Source organism: Stylophora pistillata, chromosome 11, assembly GCF_964205215.1.
Source record: "Stylophora pistillata chromosome 11, jaStyPist1.2, whole genome shotgun sequence".
NCBI lineage: Eukaryota > Metazoa > Cnidaria > Anthozoa > Scleractinia > Pocilloporidae > Stylophora > Stylophora pistillata.
Window position 1 is genome coordinate 10,292,227 of NC_142529.1, and position 21,924 is coordinate 10,314,150.

General features: G+C 39.3%; 1 protein-coding gene, 1 long non-coding RNA gene and 1 pseudogene across 4 annotated transcripts; 2 read left to right on the forward strand and 1 right to left on the reverse strand.

Moving 5' to 3' along the window:
• The first annotated feature begins 10,452 nt into the window (after window positions 1-10,452).
• On the forward strand, window positions 10,453-12,174 carry LOC148719969 (uncharacterized). Its single transcript, XM_088738974.1, has 2 exons — window positions 10,453-11,452; window positions 11,864-12,174. Exons 1-2 carry the CDS (start codon window positions 11,062-11,064, stop codon window positions 11,947-11,949), a joined length of 477 nt encoding a protein of 158 aa, XP_088595100.1. The 5' UTR covers window positions 10,453-11,061; the 3' UTR covers window positions 11,950-12,174.
• On the forward strand, window positions 12,169-17,105 carry LOC148719970 (uncharacterized; annotated as a pseudogene). Its single transcript, XR_015992936.1, has 6 exons — window positions 12,169-12,336; window positions 12,448-13,356; window positions 13,784-13,895; window positions 14,106-14,367; window positions 14,705-14,984; window positions 15,406-17,105. The product of XR_015992936.1 is annotated as an uncharacterized LOC148719970 (transcript).
• A 1,656-nt stretch (window positions 17,106-18,761) lies between these two features.
• LOC148719971 (uncharacterized) lies at window positions 18,762-21,897 on the reverse strand. Of its 2 annotated transcripts, none has more exons than XR_015993305.1 (3): window positions 21,613-21,897; window positions 19,312-19,656; window positions 18,762-18,850 (listed from the first exon to the last, which is right to left on the reverse strand). It is a non-coding gene; the product is annotated as an uncharacterized LOC148719971 (long non-coding RNA). The 2 variants fall into 2 exon arrangements; XR_015993304.1 differs by adding an exon at window positions 20,756-20,824 and having other exon boundaries at window positions 18,768-19,656.
• Window positions 21,898-21,924: the final 27 nt, after the last annotated feature.

The window sequence follows — 21,924 nt, forward strand, 5'->3', positions numbered from 1 at the left end:
TTTTTCCTTCCTTTCAGTTTTTTCTAACGTACGTTATACTTCAGTCATATCGGGCAGCAAATCAAATGTGGTTATCTATTTCTTACACGAACTCTGTTTTACTGTAAATTCCATAATCATTCTCGTCCTCAGGCCCGCGAAACACAACGGCCCAACGTAAGTGCCACTAGAAAGTGTTACATTAACAGTTAACTAACAATTTAGTCATCCCTTCCGTCGATTCCTGTTACATTTTTCTTTTGAACTTCAGTAAAACTTAACAAATTCTAAGTAATCCATGTCTCGTAGATGCTTCCGACTCGCGCTTTTTTGCTACCGGAACTGGACGGTTTTTATACACGTACGTTATACCTAAACCAAATCATCTCACAAAGGAGATGGGGGGGGGGGCGGGGGTTAGCGCGCATCCCAGCCCGACCCCTACCTCCACTGACTACGCCTACTTTCTTTTCCGTAACCAAGGTCTTTCTGGGTTATAAGAATAAAGACAAAAACGTAACTTCCAAGTTAAAACGTAATCAAACTTTGAAAGCTAATGCATATTTTCTTTTTGATGAAAGCTTTGAGAGACTTTCTTTGGGGGTGAGGGGGGAGTTCAACTTAACTCCTCAGTAGCTGAGTCACGGATCTGTTTTGGGGGGGAAGTGGAGGATCTGTTTTGCAACTGTACATTTTGAAAGAGACGGGAATTTTTAACTAGAGATTTCCAGAATAGAGTTGCATAGTTTTTTATGTGGCTGTGGTCATTCCATTGTGGTGACAAAATGGGGATGAGGACACCTTCAGCTTTGCAGTGAACATGTAGGAAGTGCGAAAACAAAGCTCTTTAATTCCCAGGACTCAAAATGGCCACATTGGAAGAAAGGTCCATGGCTGGTCCCCTTTTTACCATTTCCAGGTGATATGCAGAGGCCTGGGAAGTAGACAAGAACAAACTCCAAAAACTTGGTCTCTCTCTTAAAATGAGTTTTTCGTCAGATACTAATCAAACGGAGTTACCATATGTGGCTTGGATTCAAATCACTTTTAAACAAACTACCCGATACCTACTGGTGTTAAAAATTTTTTTTTAATGTAATAGTGTATATTATTAGAAAAAAAAATTCGGTCCACCATTATCTTAATTTTTTATTCTTGTTACCAGTATTAGTTATCTGTTTACAATATAATTTAAGTCATTAAAGTTTTAGTATATATAGCCAAAGCTTCAATTTGACTTCAAATCTGTTCGCCAAGTGAGAAAAACTAAAAATTCTGTTCAAAACCAACCACACTAGACAGCAAGCCTGGGAATCATGCCAGAGAGAGTGGAGAATTTTTGAGGATTTTTGACAAAAACAATTATAAATATATATATATATACTCGTCTCGCACTTTATTTGTACTCTACAAAGCACAGTTGGATAATAAAGCAGATTAGTGAGTTGAAAAAGTAATGTTGATCTCTCGTTTTCTGAAAACTTTAATACTCGTTCTGGATTTTGTCTACAAAGAATACTATTTTTACAAGAGTGACTTGAGTTTTTTTTTCCTCTCAAGCTGACAGTTTCCATAGCTGGTCGCTATTGTTTTCAAAAGTAATGATATTCTCCTCAGTTGTTTGTTGTTATATCAAGGGTATTATTGGGGGGTTTAGGGTGGAAAGCAAACTCTATCAACATACCATACCTAGCCAATACTAAAACATTCCATTCTTGTGTCAAACCTGGTTCTCAATCTAAAGCTGTGCTTGCAAAACTTTTCCCCATACCAATAACCCCGTAACAAAATATTTCTCATAAGATAAATGATTGAACATAATTGTAATTTAACAAAAAGAAGTTTAAGAACCATAAAATTATTTTATATAGGTCATGAACTGATGTCTTAAAAAAATTAGAGGTAAAATGCGTTGATTAACACTGCTTACATTCCACTCCTTCAGTCACCTTAAGATGAGAGGTAAGTGGTAAGTAGGAGGTGGTCATTACATGAGGTGTGTGTAAGAATTTATATAATATATAGTCATATAAAGATGTAACCGTCTGTAATTGAGCCAAGGCCCATCCAGCTGGAGCATATGCTGGTTTCCATAGCGTAAAGCAACTATGAGTATTAGTAATTTGAATGTATCAACAAAGTTGAAAAGGTAAATTGGCCACCGTTACGGTTATAAAAGTTGACGTTTCGAGCGTTAGCCCTTCGTCGGAGCGAAGCGTTAGCCCTTCGTACTCCCGCCAGGATGGGATGTCAGTCCATTGTAAGGATACCCCTGGGCAGCATTTCATTGACCACCCTGACTATCCGCCGATACCTAATTACATCCTTGGGAGGAAAGAGGCACTGTAAGGGTAGATGTATTGTGCAAGAATATGACACAATGACCCAAACAGGTTTGAGCGTGGACCTCCTGACCCCGAGTTCGGCACACTGACTGTAAGGCTGCTGCCTCTCTCATATATGCAATATAACATGGTACTAATTTTCGAAAAGAGATGCACAGGGAGTTAAAAATATTTTAAAAGTTATTATCTTAGCCTACAAATATATGTCACGAGTGAACATGTTTCTTAACGTTCCTTGTCTGTACCAAAGGTGAGCAAGATCTTGAAGATTATCAACAAGAAATTGACACTGATCAATAAACTCCCACCAATAACGTAGCTCCATTTTCTGCCTTTAAAAGCACACACAACCCACAATTCCTCTATTCGCTCCGACCAAGGCCTAACGCTCGAAACGTCAGCTTTTGTAATCGTTACGGTGGCCAATTTACCATTTCAACTTTGTTGATATATCCAAATTATTAGAGAATAAGATAGTTAAAAATCAGAAGACGACAATTTGTGCATTTTCAGGCAAGACTTTATGAGTCAAATAAAACACCAAAAATAACAAGATCCCTAAACGATCATCCTATGGTAGACACCACATTTAGCATTCATTGCTCGAAGTTTCTTCAACTAATTAATAAATTATCACACCTAAAGTTAAGTTAATTTAGTGTACTATACAATGTTAAATCGTTGTAGGGATAAAATCTAATTAGTAAAACCTTACATTCGTCCTTTCGTTTGGCCATCATACAAAACAAGGGGGTGGATTTTCTTCATCTTGTAGAAAAACATCTCGTGAGAAATTTTCTTCCCGTGGCATCCCTTTCTCGTCTGCTGTATTACCATCTTCATCAGAAAACGAGGAATTCCGTGATCCAATTACACTGTCAAAATGTTTCCCGCGCGATTTTTCGCTCCGATCATTTCCATTTATGTTCTCCTCTTCCTCGTAATTGTCTGGTAGATCTGTTTCTCGGGTAACGCCATTTATAAGTCGGGCGAACGACTGAAGGTTTACCGTTGTCTTTCTCCTCAAAGCTCAGTCACGTGCAATAGGGAATACCGCAGACACGTAATAAAGGCGCAACCTTCTCTCTACGATGTCCAAGACGGCACGAGCACATGGTGTATGAGTGACATCGTCCCTCAATACTACAACGCGTGGGTGGGAATTATGAATGCTGTCCCACGGCCCCAGAAGCTGTTGTGCACGGAACTCAGAAAGAAGACTGGCGATTTTACCTACCGAAGCAGAGATCTACAAAATGTTCCGTAAGGTCCTACAGCAGACGAACGAATCATTATTCGATGACTGTCTACGAGCCCTTCTCCACCGGTCCAGTCTCTCCTCAAAGACCACCGCATTCCATAATTACTTTGTGCATGACTGGGTCCATCGGAAGCAGCAGTGGGCATATTGTTTTAGAACTGGTCTCAGAATCAACTAAAACATGTTTTTGGAAGCCTTCCACAGAGTTTTTAAATGCGGATACCTAAAAGGGAAAGTAAAAAAACGCTTAGATAACTGCATACTTAGTTTATTAAAATTTATTCGTGACAAGACCTTCGATCGACTAATCAAGGTAACCAAGGGGAAATCTACAAATCGAGTTAATACGATAAACGATCGTCACTTACGGAGCCTGTCCTTACCTGTTGAGTCTGTTAATTGCGAGGAAGACGATACATGGACGGTTTTTGTAGAGGACGGTAGAAGTTCATATTAAGTCTGCCGAATAGCAAGCGCTTGTGAGGAAACAAATTGTGGGTTGAGATGTCAGGAGTGTTGCGCTTGTGTTCATCTCTATGTCTGCACACGAAACGACGAAACGCCATAACAAAACGACGTATCGAACATTTTGTCCAGGATCTACCTTCATAGATTCAGCTTACCTATTTCTTCTCGTTGGAAACAGCAACGCTTTGCCGGATTGTCTTGTTAATTTATACCCGTTAATGAATTGGCAATAGTAACTTGTTACTAACCAAGTGCAAGGGTTGTACTGGAGAATATTAGGGTGATTTAGCAAGAGGACGGAAACATCAGTTGATAAAGGCGCGCGGAGCAAAAATAGGGGAACGAAACTGGGTTATGAATGTCGCCTTGTTTTGTGTCATACGCGTTTATTCTATACTCGGCTCTTTAAGGTACAAGTGATCGAATTCAACAGACCCCCAGACTGAAGGAACTGTTTTCGCAGTGCAAAACTTCGTGCCGATCAAATGATTTTGGTGAGATTGGAAATAAAAAAATTAAAGTAACATACACATAATATACTAACTATCTGTAGTGAGAAGGTGTAGTCTGATCGTCGGGGTGAGTGTAGTCCTGAGAAGGACTGTTGTCGGTGGTAGTGACTGACGTTTCGACAACCTGTGCGGAACTCATCATCAGAGTCAAGTGAATGATTGTTGTCAGTAGAATGTTCTTATTCCAGTACGTGTGAAATGATCCGTTGGTTTTGCCGTGATGTTATTGGCTGTAAGACTCAAGTGACGTAAGTCGGTCGTGATTGGTCTGTTTCGGTCTGTCGATAAAGTTGGGTTGTTCTTTTTCGGTCGTTTGTGATGTTTATGTCGTGAATGAGTCGTTTGTATGGGGCGGGTAGTTGTTGACATCTGTTTAGGGGAGTCTGTTCTAAGTTAGTAAACCAGCTTTCCAGAGTCAGTCGTTGAAAATAGTCAGTGCTGTAGGTTAGGCATTGCGCAGAGTCCCAGTCAATGTTGTGGTTGATAAGTCGATGGTGTTCAGCAATGTGATTGCTGACATCACCTTTCCTCGTCGCCCCTCTGTGTTCAGTCAGTCTTGTTGTGAGGATTCTGCCAGAAACCTCACAACAAGAAACCTCACAACAAGACTAAAGAACAACCCAACTTTACCGACAGACCGAAACAGACCAATCACGACCGACTTACGTCACTTGAGTCTTACAGCCAATAACATCACGGCAAAACCAACCGATCATTTCACACGAACTGGAATGAGAACATTCTACTGACAACAATAATTCACTTGACTCTGATGATGACTTCCGCACAGGTTGTCGAAACGTCAGTCACTACCACCGACAACAGTCCTTCTCAGGACTACACTCACCCGGACGATCAGACTACACCTTCACATGTTACCCCCGGGTTCAAACCATTTACTATCTGTAGTGAGTAACTTTTTTCAAAGGATTGGGAAACCACGAACAGTTTTTAGACAATGCATCAATTTCAACGCATTAAATAACACATTTTCGTTTACAAATTTTTTTTTTAATAAACAACTTTGCATGGGTAACCCACGTGATTTGAGAGAGGAAAAACATGAATACGTCATTTCGTTCTTTTGGTGAAAACCTGTGACATTAGACTTGAAAATATTGCACCTTTCAAGACCTCAGTCACAAGGTCCGGAAACCATAGAATTTCAGTAATAGGTTATCTGATAAACGTTTGTAAAGAAATCGAGCCTACATTGAACTGAAATAAACTCAACGGAAAATAATAGAACAGCTAACGGAAATAGCCTAGGAAAAAAATGAACACTCGTGAAACCGCACACAGATTCATTTAATTAGATTAAGTTAGTGATTATCTGATTTTACCACACCGGGTGTGGGTTTGTGATATAGGATAATGTGACGCTTGAGAGTTTTACAGACCAAAACCTTGATGGTAGTCTTGAACACAGACAGCATTTTATGGATCATTATCGATAGCTGGGAACAGACCCTTATATAAAACTACCATGATATTTTATTCAAAACCCCCTTATGTAAATCATCATCGTTACATAGCGACAATATAGAGGTACAAATATAAGACCCCTGGATTTCAAGCACGGTTCTGACGATCGACGATCGACGATCGATATCAACATCTGCGCGCAGACCCCTAGATGTAACATTTTACCATCGCAATAAACAACTGTACACACGTTTAACATGGATGTGACATTTTAAGTTCAATTAATCAATATCAACATCTGGGCACTGAATACGCACTGTATGTAAAGAGTTACGATCAACGCAGACCCCTAACCGTTAGATACTAAGATAAGTTGCAACATCTGCCTACAGCTCATCATGTAAGACACATTGATTAAAACCCATGGATGTAAGAAACAACGAACAATATCAACATCTGGGCATAGCCCACTCGTGTAAGACACACTGATATAAACCCCTGAACGTAAAGACCAACGATCAATATCGACATCTGGGCATAGCCCATTCGTGTAAGACACACTGATATAAACCCCTGAACGTAAGGAGCAACGATCAATATCAACATCTGGTCACAGCCCATTCGTGTAAGACACATTGATGTAAACCCCTGAACGTAAGGAACAACGATCAATATCAACATCTGGGCACATTCTTTCATATAAAACACACTGATATAAACCCCTGATTGTAAGAACCCCTGATTGTAAGAACCCCTGATTTTGAGAACCCCTGATTTTAAGACCCCTGACTGTAAGACCCCTGATTGTAAGAACCCCTGATTGTAAGAACCCCTGATTTTAAGAACCCCTGCCTGTAAGACCCCTGATTGAAAGAACCCCTGACTGTAAGAACCCCTGATTGTAAGAGCCTCTGACTGTAAGACCCCTGATTGTAAGAACCCCTGATTGTAAGAACCCCTGATTTTAAGACCCCTGATTGTAAGAACCCCTGACTGTAAGACCCCTGATTGTAAGAACCCCTGACTGTAAGAGCCCTGATTGTAAGAACCCCTGATTGTAAGAACCCCTGACTGTAAGACTCCTGATTGTAAAAACCCCTGATTGTAAGAACCCCTGATTTTAAGACCCCTGTTTGTAAGAACCCCTGACTGTAAGACCCCTGATTCTAAGAACCCCTGATGGTAAGAACCCGACTGTAAGACCACTGATTGTAAGACCCCTGATTGTAAGAACCCCTGATTGTAAGAACCCCTGATTGTAAGAACCCCTGACTGTAAGACCCCTGATTGTAAGAACCCCTGATTGTAAGAACTCCTGATTGTAAGAACCCCTGACTGTAAGAGCCCTGATTGTAAGAACCCCTGATTGTAAGAACCCCTGACTGTAAGACTCCTGATTGTAAAAACCCCTGATTGTAAGAACCCCTGATTTTAAGACCCCTGATTGTAAGAACCCCTGACTGTAAGACCCCTGATTCTAAGAACCCCTGATTCTAAGAACCCCTGATGGTAAGAACCCCTGACTGTAAGACCACTGATTGTAAGACCCCTGATTGTAAGAACCCCTGATTGTAAGAACCCCTGATTGTAAGAACCCCTGACTGTAAGACCCCTGATTGTAAGAACCCCCGATTGTAAGAACCCCTGATTGTAAGATTTCCTGACTGTAAGAACCCCTGACTGTAAGAACCCCTGATTGTAAGACCCCTGTTTATAAGAACCCCTGATTGTAAGAACCCCTGACTGTAAGACCCCTGATTCTAAGAACCCCTGATGGTAACAACCCCTGACTGTAAGACCCCTGATTGTAAGAACCCCTGATTGTAAGAACCCCTGACTGTAAGACCCCTGATTGTAAGAACCCCCGATTGTAAGAACCCCTGATTGTAAGATTTCCTGACTGTAAGAACCCCTGACTGTAAGAACCCCTGATTGTAAGACCCCTGTTTGTAAGAACCCCTGATTGTAAGAACCCCTGACTGTAAGACCCCTGTTTGTAAGAACCCCTGATTGTAAGAACCCCTGATTTTAAGAACCCCTCATTGTAAGAACCCCTGACTGTAAGACCCCTGATTGTAAGAACCCCTGACTGTAAGACCCCTGATTGTAAGAACCCCTGATTATAAGACCCCTAAATGTAAGGCAATCCCTTGGTGGAAGGCTTTGATCTGTTTGTAAAGTATGAATTTGAAGCTCCAAAATAAATCAGAAATTTACAACTCTTATATGATCTGTATTAAGACCCTTGAAGATGTGAATCAAACATAAAACCCTGAAAGTATGGTGTTATAGTGTTAATGAACTAGGGTTTAATTAATGTTATAGTGTTAATGAATTAGGATTTAAATAATAGGAACCATCACTAGGTGTAAGATACATGACATGAGAGGTCCCAGAGAGTAAACATATATAGCTAAGTTAGCATGCATATTGAGGTTGTGATATATTGTGTAACTGTAGTTTAGGTAGTGATTATTAAAGTTCGGTCGGCCGTTTTAACCAAGGATTGGCGTCACTTTTCTGCAGTAAGACACAACATATGGTACACATTTTAGGACCAATGGGTTGAATACAATCACTTTTCATGTATTTGTTGAGAGGTCAAGGTTTAGGGTTAACAATAGTTTAAAATTTATATGAAAATGTTGCATATTCGAATCCATTGTTTGTAATATTGAAAAGCACAGAAACCCATTTGGGATCATAACTATTGTCAGTAGCAAACCTGCTCATTCCCACAGTCTATCAGGCAAAAGGCAAAGAGATTGGAATAAACCTAGTAAGTAATTAAAAGGGTCATTGCAAATAAGTTTCAAAAGTTTATTTGAAATTTATTAAAAAATTACAGATATTGAATACACTTTGCCTGGTGCTAAACCTGGACCTTAATCACTTTGATTATATTTGTATTGACAGCATTAAAATACATGCAAATAGACAGACTATTAATAATATATCTCATCACGTTTTTTGAAGAAAGGAAGGGAAATGAAGTTTAACTTGGATTAAACACTCATCTACCACTTGCATTACAACTAAGTTTGTTTAAAAAATTTATCCATGCAATATAAACAAAAAGAGTTTGATGTTTTCTACAGATTAATATTGAGATGATGACACTCAATATAGGCACAGTGCCTACTTCCTAACAACCTATGAGCCACTCATTCTTTAAGACACTCAACAAACTCCTTACATCTGAAATCTATGTCATTAAAAATAAGCAAGAGGTAAATAGTTAATGCTTTAAAAAAAATGTGTGAATTACAATATGGGTATTGAATAAATATTTCGTTAAAAAGAAGTACAAGGGTTAATCAAAATCAAAAATTGACAACTTCTTTAGCATATTTTCCACTATAATAAAATTTCCACTCTTTGAAATTATAGGGGTACCATACATCTTATTCCAAAATAGCCACCATTGTATTATTCTTTTATACTTATGTTAATTGGCCCTCGATGCCTCGATCGCATCTTCAGAATTGAAAAGAATTTCTTGGTAGAATCGGGGCATCGAGGGCTAATTTACATGAACATAAAAGAATTATAAAGTCTCAGCCATTTTGGAATAAGGTGTATGAGAGATCTTTATGATGGATTAAAAATTTGCTTCTATTCTTCATAGTATATATGTATTTATTGATTCTGGAGAATTAAGTTCCTAGTTTTTACATCAATTATGGATAAAAAGCTCTCTCTGTCTATGTGATGTATAGACTTTATCAACAAGTATTTCTGAGTTTAGCACATTTGCAGTTATTTACAATACACATAATTTCCACTCCTCTCCAACCAGATTTAAGAGTCTGTCCACGAGAGGACCAGGCAGGCGTGACACATGCCATCTCACCGATTTCTCTCAAACTTTCACAGATGATTAAGATCATAAAGTTATTCAAGAGTCCAAGGTAGTTTGGGCTCCCGGTTAATCCCTGGGGTACAAGGGCTTTCACATCAAATCCCAGGGATAAAACCCCGAAATTAGCCCTAAAATTGCACTTCCAAAAAACATCTCCCACACTGATAGAATGCGGTGGATTTTAATCTCATTTCATCCAACAATTTTTTTAACCTTAAGCAATCGAAGGTTCAAAGTTGGATTGATTTGAAATTATCCTCGCCAATCGAGAGCATTTCATAATCAACCATGTCACGCGACAATTTTAAGAGACCGAAAATTAGGCTTTTTTAATTGCAAATATCTCCAATGGGCAACGTTACATGTCGATCAACATGTAATCACAGTAAAACCCAATCATAGTGCTATGTTTCTGACGAAAAAAATTTTTGGCCTCTGTGAAACATTCGTGATCACATTCCTCCGAAGTGCGTGACAGGCAATGTTGATTCCTCCGAAGTGCGTGACGGGCAATGTTTATTTAAGCACTTTGTGATCACAAGCTGCTAGTTAATGAGCCGAATCAAATCGTGTTATGGTATATGTGACGCCAATTGTTTTGTTTTTTTGGCTCTAAAAGTATTGACAGGTGTTTAACTGCATAGTTAAGGCGCTGAATTAATTGTACTAATTCGCAGATATTGACACAATTCACTGACAGTTATTAGTAAATCTAATTACACCGATTCGTGTTTTTATGCTGGAAGTCAACAGCTAAAAACAGAGTATGCGAGGTATATTTTGCACATTTTTTTACTTTCCATACTTGTTAAAGTTATTATCAAACCTAGGATGCACTTGAACTAATTTCCCTCTGGAGAAAAAACAGCTGTCATGCAAATTTAGGTGAGTGGCGTGACACGTGCTCCCGTCACATCTACTTGCATGAATTCAGAAATGAAATTCCCAGAGCTCGAAAAAAATAAAAGTCTATCTTGAAAGTCAATCCACATTCTACTTTAAATAAACTTAATTTATTTCACCTTTGTAAAGTCTGATTGCAGGATTGTTTTCGAGGTAGAGATCCTTCAATCAGGCTAATGTAAACACCGTCGCCATGAAAAATAAACAAAGATAACAAAATAGCACGTAGTCTTTTCTTCCCAGAGAAGTCTCGCCGTAGTTTTTTCTAGTTACTTGGTAGATTTTTCGGAGCGGCAACTTAAAGCTATGGCTGCCCAATTGTCTTGTTCGTTCTCTTCGCATTCCAAGAGCACTTGTGATTTTTCAGCGAGATTTCCAGGGAAGAATGAATTATTCCCTTTGTCATCCTGTACGAGGGATATCAAATCTCATTTGCGACAACTGAAGGTTGCCCAAACATCTGTTAGGTCGGAGAAAGACCTCATTTTAGCAAGAGTGGGATTCTTTGATGTGATGGGGGACGATATGACAGTGTGTCCGAAGCATCGCGCTGCGTTAGGCACCTGGTGGAGACCAAGTCTCAAATGTTACCATCCTCTGCATGGCATTAAGCGACGAAAACCAGAAAGAGGAGCAAGCCTACAGATGTGTAAAGAGATTCTAGAGAAATGGAGAGTTCTTGTTCCCGTCGGTGCAGGTATGGTTTTGTTTTCATTTTTTGCTGTTTGGAATCATGTCTCCTGTAGAATCAGATAGACACCAGTGGTATTCCTTGTTCTTACTAAGTGAAATTACTTAAACTGGATAGGGAATTAACAGAATTTGTAAATAGTTCATTTCGTAGGTCAATATGACGATAACTGCTCACTTCTTGTGACAGAAAAGTTTCAACAGGGAACTGAAAAATAATTTTTTGACCATTTACTTTGCACACAAGGTAAAAGGTAGTCGATAACTTTCGACTTAGAACAGGTTCAAGTTCTGTATTGGCTAGACGATCTTGCTTTTTTGGTCTTAAGGGAGCTACGTCACAATATTTTGAGTCATTTTTACAGTCGTAAAGAGTTGCCTTTATATAGAATGAAACCTTGAAATGATCGTTTTATAGGGCAGAAAAACACTAAAGATGCAAGAACGGAACAAGGATCGCTATTCGTTAAGAATGGTGAACTTAAAAACAAGGATTGCAAATGACGAACTTGAAAAAAAAACTAGGCAAGTGTCTCATCCAGTGTTTGACAAGCAATTGATAATTAGAAGGGTAAAAAGATCGCAGCCAACGACAATGATTCTATAAGAGGGGTTTCTTTTTGTTGCAAATCTACTATTTGCAATCGATGTAAAAAGACATATAATGCCGACTAATTTATGTAGTTGGACCCCTTCTCCTTTACCCTTTTAAAATATATTTTAATGTTTCTGCTACGAACTATTACAGGTATTTGCAAATTATGCCGCAGCGAACACGGTGCTACTCTCGTCGTTGAACCCGCATCACCTGACACTCAGCCCTCTCTTGATCCTACTGCAGTCAGCGAGCCTGGATTTACTCTGTCATCCCTCCGAGAACAGCCTAGTGAGGTAAATTTTCTTCTTTGCATTTTTCCTCGGTTTCTTGAAGAAAGGGAAAACGAACGCACCTGCAGTATATTATATTTTTGCGGTAATGTAAATTTTTTTTTAATTCTATAGGCAATACCAAACCCACAACTCCCAACGGGGGCAGATGATGTAAATTCTGAGGCACCTTCATACGCCGCACAAGAGGTCGGTCCCGGGATAATATCAACTCTGCCACTTCTAGTAGGGTCAGATTATGCAAGTTCAGAGGCTCTTTCGTCCTCTTCACAAGAGTCAGTACCTGAGATCGAAACGTCGCTAGAATGGCAGCCAACTCCTCAAGTACAGCATAGGCTTCACTTTCTGAATAACTTTCTCCGGAACTCTGCGGACGGAAGAGTAAGTCCCATTCGATCTCAGCTCTGTACAGATGTTTTGAATTTGTCCCCTTCCTCAAGTCGCTACTACAAAGGTAAAGCAGTGCAAGCAGTAGAGACAGTACTGGAGGCAATTGCGCCACAGCGGTCCACTTGGCTTTTCAATCGGGTTGTTGAGAGGTACAGCAGTGGAAGGGATGGAAACAGGCCAGATAATCAACTTCTTGGAAGACTCGTAAAGCTCTATGAAGAAGCAAACTCATGGTATACCAGACAGCAGATACTCTCTATTTTTGTTTGTGACCACTCGAGGTCTGAATTATTGACCTTAATTCCGGGTCTTACAAAATGGAGAATTGACGAAGCAAGAAAACACGCTTTTCTTAACGAGCCTGGTCAACAAATAGAACCACCACAGATCAAGCGAAGTAGAATGCACCCAGCAAAGGTTGACCACTTTCTTGATTTTGTTTCTAGTCCGTCTTTTTTGCAAGATGTCGCGTACGGAACAAAAAAGTTGAAACTTTCCGATGGTGACACACTGGAAATTCCTAATGTGGTGAGAACTGTGATAGCATCGAGACTTGTCCAACTGTATACATCGTACTGTTCCGAGACTGGATTTCAACCTTTAGGTCGATCGACGCTGTTTAACATACTGAAGGTAAGCAGTTTCGAAAATAGAAGAAAGTCTCGATACGTAATTAAGGCAATTCCATCGTTGATCCTTATCAATTAGTAAACAAACCGACTTTGCTCTGCCCACATTTCAATATCGTCTCTACTCCGTTAAGGTACCTCAGTCCTAGACTCCGAGTAGCATCGCAACTAGTAAGGAGATCGATGTACAGACCGCTGCCTATGATCGATGTTAAGATCTAAAGAAAACAGATATTGCATCAATAATGTTATTATTTTCACACTTATGTCACTAGGTAGGTGTTCCTTACCAAGGGCACCTCGTGCGAGATAGTTTTAGACACAAGTAAAGTTCATCATTCTATTTGTGTGATGCACCTTCAAAAATAAGATCGATAGACTAACAGGCATGATATGCGTCAAACGTTGCAGTTGAATTCTTTTTTCAAAAGGTATGCGCGGCTTCTAAAAAGAAATCGCTCACGGGGCTGGATAGCATTCAAACAGATGGTGTGTGTGCCTTTGCCACATTAGTAGAAACAGCAGAAAGGTTATGCTCACTCGGTAAGTAAAATCGTTGAAGTTAGCAAATGCTAAAGAAAGAGCAACTTATCAGACCATAAAACTGTTAGGGAATTTCCTGGTAATAAAAGGTTTGAAAAATACTTTATTCCCTTGTTATGCGTAAATGAATGTTTTTATATCAGTTTTATAGTATCTGGAACTACATGCATCAACTGTTAGGGTTTTATATATATATATATATCTATTTAGGTCTACAAGAAGAAGCAACGAAGGATATGAAACGCCGCTTGAAGAGTGCGAGGCAGTATTTAAAGACCGATTACAAAATCCACTTAGCAAGGGAGAGTCCTTGTCCTGACCACTGCCGACAATTTGCCTTGAGTAGTTCCGATCCAGAATTCCACGGAAGCTGTGCACATCAGCACACGGTCAACTGTGATCGATGCGAGGATCTTAAGAATGTAATAGCAGACCTTCAGTTGGCATTTGACTCACAAGAAGTCAAATTCAGGTGATTATATGTGTTTACAGTTGATACCATCTGGTTTCCTCACAACCTTCGTATTGTTCTCGAATGCAGTATGCAACTGAAGTCCACGATATGTAACTAGCAGTCAAAGATGACGTGACAAATAACTATCAATCTCAGTGTCATATCACAAAGGCTGGAACGGTTTTTTATCTTTTTAAACTTTTATGAAATGCTTGAGAACTGAACCGTCTTTAAGGTTATATTTACCAACTTGTTTTCAAGTGGAACCTTGAGAAGAATTTACCAAACAATATGCAAGTTTTCAAATCTCAAAAGAAAGCATATTATCTAAGTTATATTGTTATACGTCTTTTAGCACTAAAGACCAGCTGGAAGAGTTACAGTACGATGTGGATAACGTAATTCCTGATATTGATAGATGGAAAGCGCATATCCTCAGGGCGGCTCACCAGAACACTGCAAAAAGTGCGGTTATCGAGAACCTGGCCAATAACCAAGTACTTATCATTATGGACTGGGCTATGAAATTTCTCCCAATCGGTTACCGGGAAACACAGCGAGATTGGTTTGGGAAGAAAGGAAAGTCATGGCATGTTTCTGTTGCTGTCAAAAAGGGGGATGACGGAGAAATTAAGGTAGAGTTTCAGTTGCGTCTGGGCGTAATTTAACTAAGATCGACGTCTAGTAAAAAGAAAACTTACAACTGATTTATGATTAGTGTTCATCACGCCAGCGCACCAGAAGGAGTGATAAACTAATCTAGTGGTCATCATACTTACTTAGATCAACGCAATAACGTGAAAGCGATGCCGCAACCAAGATTTTTGCAAACGTTATATCTGTGAAGAAGACATTGGCCAGAAAAAGTTGATTTACACATTGAACGCAATTTCTGGAGGTAAAAATGTTGGGTAAACCGAAAATGCAAGTGCATGCTTTCAACAAATTCCCTATTGCGTAGGTTCTTTCATAATATAGAGCTTTACCTCAACATTAGCTGCAAGCCTAATGGTGACAATATCCTAATTAGGTAATACAATCCCGTTTTTTCTCTAGACAAGAAGCTATATCCACCTTTTCGACAAATGCACCCAAAACTGGTTTGCAGTGGCATCAATCCTGGAAAGTACGCTTGTGGCCTTAAAGGCTAGTTATTCTAACCTCAGTGAAGCTTTCTTGCGATCCGATAACGCTGGATGCTACCACAATGCGTATCTTATTCTGTCATTGCCAAGTCTTGGTGAGCGTGTCGGAATCAGAATCTTGCGCTATGACTTTAGCGATCCCCAAGCCGGCAAAGATGTTTGTGACCGCCGTATAGCCACTCTTAAAAGTCACATGCGGCGATTTATAAATGAGGGAAATGAAATCAACACCGCCAATGACATGTAGGTTGCAATTGAATCGTATGGTGGGGTAAAGGGCTGCTATGCCACTGTAGCAGAAATCCAAGATTCTTTTCAAAATATGACGAAACATAGCATGACTGGAATTCAAGCACTGAACAATTTCTTGTTCGAGTCAGCTGGACTGAGAGCTTGGAAGGCATACAATGTGGGCACCGGCAGGTTTTTTTCGCTGGCACAGCTTCAGAAGTATGGTACTCCACAAGGTCCCACAGGTATCAAAGAACTCCAGCCATTTAGCCAACCGTTACAAGATGTCGGCACCTTTCGTGCAGGAGCATCGCAGACCCAAGATGTCGGACCATTAGCGCCAACGGAGGTGCAAATAATGCAATCAGACGAAGCAGAGTCAGCAACGCGGTCGATCGCCTCCTATTCCTGCCCTGAACAAGGATGTGTGAAAGTCTACAAGGAATTTAAAGGTCTAGAGAAACATCTCGATGTTGGACGCCACCTAATCAAGTTAGAAAGAGAATCGGACTATGACAGCATTATAACAAAGTGGGCAGAGACCTGTAAAACTGTTACAGGAGACCATGTCGAAGGTGAGGTTGGTGGTGTACCGTCAGTAACAGAATCCTCATCAGTATCAGCTGACAATCCATCACTGGAGGGGGGTTGGGCAATGAAGAAATCAAAGAAGTCAATCCGATTTTCCGAACGCGTTCGCTCTTATTTGCAGGAAACATTCTTCCAAGGAGAGGAAACCGGTGTTAAAGCAAATCCCGTTGATATTGCATGTAAAATGAAGAGTCAAAGATCGTCAAATGGAGATAAATTGTTTTCAAAGGAAGAATGGCTTTCAACACATCAAGTTGCAAGATATTTCAGCAGGCTGTCAGCCCTTAACAAGTGTGGTGTCTTGAAGCGAAATGTAACTGATTCCCAAGAGGAGAAAGAGGACCTTGATGATTATATCAGCGAAGTAGAAGCAATGGAGACAAGATTCCAAATAGGAAGGGAACTAGAACTTTGATTTAAAACGTGTATTTTAATCGAAGTAATCTCTATTTAATTATGAATAACCTGCAAAAGGCACTCAGATACCGTAAGGTAAAAAGTGCTGTCTATAATAACTGGCAAGGAGCCTGGCGAAACAGAGGAAAGCAAAGCCCTCTACATTTGAGTACCACAACGCTACTAGCAACTCCTTGCCACATAACATATATAGTAATGCGAATTCAATTGTAACTGCAAAGAAACGCGGAAATAAGCTTAGCACTTATGTCCACTAAATACATAGAAGAGGCTGGCTCCAGTCCTAACGTGAATAATTGTGAGCAAGACTACTACTATGGGATACTCCACAAACGCTTACCAAAACAAAATAAACTGCAACAATCAAAATAACAGGGGTATCTTTCAATCTAGCATATAGACTTGAGCAGCTCTTTCCCTACTTATTAAAATTTTGTAGCAACTGAAGTATTTTGTAGTAAGTTCTCGGTTACTTCGTTCGCACTTCTGTTCTTTCAAAATTGAAAATATTGCATACGAAACATGAATATTCGAATGCCGTTTTTTATTATTCTCGGATTGGTTAATAATACCACAAAACATAATTTAAAGGATTGATTATGGCGCGAAGATAATAATTTACCGTGAAATAGTATCTAACAGTAAGTGCGTTGTAGTCAAACCTAAAAGAAAAAGAACGGAATTAAATGAAATGTAATTAAATGAAACTAAAAGAAAACAATGGAAAAGTGCGTAATACTAACTAATAGTGCAATAACTACAATTTCATGGGTCTAGTTAAATCACCCTAGTTCCCACATCATAGTTGAATAGAAATAGAGAAAATTAGGATGAATACAAGCACAAAGTGGCAAGGAAACTGATCGATTACGTGCTTTCTTTTATCTTTGTTTACTTTTCATGGCGATAGTTTTTAGATTCACCTGATTTCAGAAAAAGACTCATGCCATTAGATTTTAGTACAGTAAACAAAAATAACTTGAACTTAAGTTGAATATGGATTGCCTGTCAAAGAGAGACTTTTATTTTTTCGAGCTCAGTGAATTTTATTTCTGAATTCATGCATTGAAGTATATGTAACAGAAACACGTGTCACGCCGCACACCTAAACTTACATGACAGCTGTTTTTTCTTCGGTAAGGAAATTACTTTAAGCGCGCTCCCTGTTTGAAGATAAATTTAAGAAGTATGAAAAGAAAAAAATTCACAAAAAATAGTTGGCATACTTTGCTTTCAGCTGTCGACTTTCAGTATATAAACACGAATCGGTGTCATTAGATTTGCTAGGAGATCTTCTTAAGTAACTATCAGTGAATTGGGTCAATATCTACGAAATGTACAATTAATTCAACGCCTTAGCTATGCAACTAAACATCTTTGAATATCTTTAGAGCCGAAAAACAAAACATTTGGCGTCACATATACCATTAAACGATTTCATTCGCCTCGTTAACCAGCAGCTTGTGGTCAAAAAGTGGTTAAATCAACTTTGCCTCCCACGCACTTCGGAGGAATCTGATCACAAATATTTCAGGGAGGCCAAAAATTTTTTTCGTCAGAAACATAGCACTATGATTGGGTTTTACTGTGATTACATGTGGATCGACATGTAACGTTGCCCATTGGAGATATATGCAATTAAAAAAGCCTAATTTTCGGTCTCTTAAAGTTGTCGCGTGACATGGTTGATTATGAAATACTCTCGATTGGCGAGGATAATTTCAAATCAATCCAACTTTGAACCTTCGATTGCTTTAGGTTCAAAAAATTGTAGGATGAAATGAGATTAAAATCCACCGCATTCTATCAGTGTGGAAGATGTTTTTTGGAAGTGCAATTTTAGGGCTGATTTCGGGGTTTTATCCCTGGGATTTGATGTGAAAGCCCTTGTACCCCAGGGATTAACCGGAAGCCCAAACTACTTTGGACTCTTGAATAACTTTATGATCTTAATCATCTGTGAAAGTTTGAGAGAAATCGGTGAGATGGCATGTGTCACGCCTGCCTGGTCCTCTCGTGGACAGACTCTTAATTACATGTATTTGGATGATTTAAAATTTGGTAAAATCAAATAAGGCTGAGGAGTTAACCAAACACTAAATTTGGCCTGTCCTATACTATGGATGTAACATTAACGAGTATAAATTAAAATGAAACAAAAGTAGCTTTAAATTCAATCATGTCAGGGAGGTATGAATTAGCTTAGTGTATTGCCAATTAATCCAGCCAAATCATCATGCTCACGTTCTGGAGACAAATCTTAGTTATTAAATTTGATGCAAAAATTTTGTTAGACTTTTGACATCATCTCAATATTTGTTTTCAATTTTTTTAAGATTTCACAGAGGGATGCAGTCTCATTATAGAATTGCATAATTCAATAAAAACTTGCATTTTGATGGTTCATAAAGCGAGGGATTTAGCGTGGAATTGTGAGTGGAAAACGAGGCTCAGTGATACTGTTTCGCATCTTTTGTTTTGCACTCAGGACAAAAAAAGTATATCATTGCTGTTTTCTTTACTTCTTATTAACTTTTATTCATCCATATGTTTCAAGGAAAAGCCATACTTGACTCACCAATTCCACATCAAATTGCATGCCAAAAACTAATATTGCACAAATTGCAAATTCCCTCATCAGGTAATTAATTTTCCTATAGTAGCACTTTCTAAAGTTGAGGAGTGAAGAAATTCAATTCAATTAAAATAGTATTACAAGCTTCAATTGAAATAGTGTTACAACTTTAGGATGAAATTTCTTTAATCCTCAACAATTTCGGGTACTAGCATCTCTAATTTCATTGTTGCATGTGTTGTGTTTTGAGGCATTTTATTGGCAAGCCTCACCATCTTGCTTTCTGACAGTTTCACCACAGGCACTATGTAAATTCTTGCCTTGTCACCAGCTTTCCTCAAGGTACAACTGTTGATAAACGAGATAAATGCCGTTACATGACAATGAAATAAGTGTATGAAACGTTCCTAATGACATAGTCTGTCAATTAACTGCCTTGAATACAGGGTATTTAAGTGATTACATTCATTCCTAACAAGCCATCTTTTGAACAAACCAGGGCACAAATCCACACCCATCCCTTAGCACAAAAGTGCTCTTTACTTATTTCTCCCAATTCTGAGGATATTTCGGGCAAATCAGTGCTCCTCGCCTCAATTTATGTCTACAGTTTTATTTCTTGCACATACCTTAACCACTATCTAATACTGTGAAGTTTAATTCATAGTGGGGCTCCCACGTACACGAAGCGCGTGTGGGGCAGACCACCATACCCATGGAATAATTATGGTTAACCTCTTTTCGTTTGTTTTTCACGTGCCTGACCAAGCGTACGTACGTACATGCGTACGTGCCTTCAACTTCCACAGGTAGGGTAGGGGAGACTATCAAAACGAAGGGAGGGGTGTCTCAGGCGAGTTCTGGCATTTGCACTTCTTTTATGTTATCGTTAATATTATGAACTTGGGAGCTCCGCTTTTAGGCTTGGCTAAATCTATATATTACGAATAAATGGATCGGGAGTAAGAGAATGTGTATTCTCAAGTCTAATTTTTCTCTGCTTACCAGGCAATTACCTAACAACATGTTACCCTTTTTGAGAGACAAAAATGAAATGTATGTGTAAATATGGCACTAAGGTCAGTCAGGGGCCCTCTCCCTCCCCTAAGTCTCCTAATGTATCTGATGTTCTTCAAATATATCAAGGTTCTCAAGTCGTTGATAATAAACTCATAAAGGCTGAAAGTTTCTAAAGAAACTGATTGGGGCTGCGTCGGTGGGGGTAACGAAATAATTTGAATATATCAACAAAGTTGAAAAGGTAAATTGGCCACCATTACGATTATAAAAGCCGACGTTTCGAGCATTAGCCCTTTGTCGGAGTGAATAGAGGAATTGTGGGTTGTGTGTGCTTTTGAAGGCAGAAAAAGGAGCTACATGATTGGTGGGAACATGGCAACGAGAAAAACACGAATAAATCAGTGGAATGAAAAGCGTTCGTTGATACCTGTGGGATTTAGACTGCCGGTTTGAAAGATGAGCTTTTGTTCAAGAGTTTTCTGGCTTTCCGGGCTACCTAAGTGTAAGGAAAGACCGCAGATTGCCATGTGTTGCTTAGAATGATTAGGTGAAAGCAACGTAATCGTAACGGTGGCCAATTTACCATTTCAACTTTGTTGATATATTCAGATAATAAACTCAACCTTTTTTAATTAAATAACTGCAGTTCCTGAAGTTTAAATTTTGGATGTGTCAATTTTTTCATTCGATTAATCACATTTGATACTGGTTATACTAGAATTAACGTAAAATCTTCTAGGGATAAGAGCAAGACATTAAAGTCCCTTTTCTGCTGCTTGCAAACAAACAAGGTTTGGAGCCCATTTCTCTTGGTGTACGAAGATCGTTCCGACAAAGTGTGTGGACAAAACGTGGCCTACCCTATGGCCTACCCTATGGCCTACCCTGTGGCCTACCCTATGGCCTACCTATGGCCTACCGGTGGTCAGATCTTTAAAAGGATAGCACTGCTGGAAACCTTTCAACGTTTTCCTGAGTACTGTCTTACCAACGAATTTCTTCTGTTGTTTTGGGGGCCACATTCCTATCAAAATTTCTTAACCTTCTGATAGAATAACGAAATCGAGGAACAGAAGCCGGTTAAACGCAACTTTTGGGCAAACATCATTATATCAGCTCTCCTTTCAAGTTAGTGAAATACTGGCCCTTTCTTTGGAAAAAGCAAGTAAAGTTTGCGAAATGTTTACGACGGCGATGCGTGCGTGTCCCGGGGTGCTCGTTGCAAATTCAATACTCTACAGCACTTAAAAAATTGGCTGGCACGTTATGTTAGCTTTTTCTTACCCGGATATGCTCTCCGATATAACGCCGTTCCTGATTACATTTTTACACTAGCACTCCACTATATGTCACCAACTGACCGCCATTTTGCATATCCTCTGCGACGCAATTTTCCCTTTCGTAAACGACCGTTGCCATTTTGAAACGGTCGTTGCCATTTCCGAGAACAGTCGTTTCCATTCATTACAAAATGGCAACGACTGTTTCGACAAATGACAACGACCGTTTCAAAATGGCAAAATTGACCTTTTCAAATGGCAACAGCCGTTTACGAAAGGAAATACGCCTTTGCGACCACGCAATATATTAGCCCCA

Bases quoted from the DNA above. Each gene is read 5' to 3' on its own strand.
- LOC148719969 (XM_088738974.1), top strand. From the start codon at position 11,062: ATGGCTGCCCAATTGTCTTGTTCGTTCTCTTCGCATTCCAAGAGCACT. The intron at 11,453-11,863 runs GTATGGTTTTGT...ATCGTTTTATAG, and splicing joins TCTTGTTCCCGTCGGTGCAG to GGCAGAAAAACACTAAAGAT.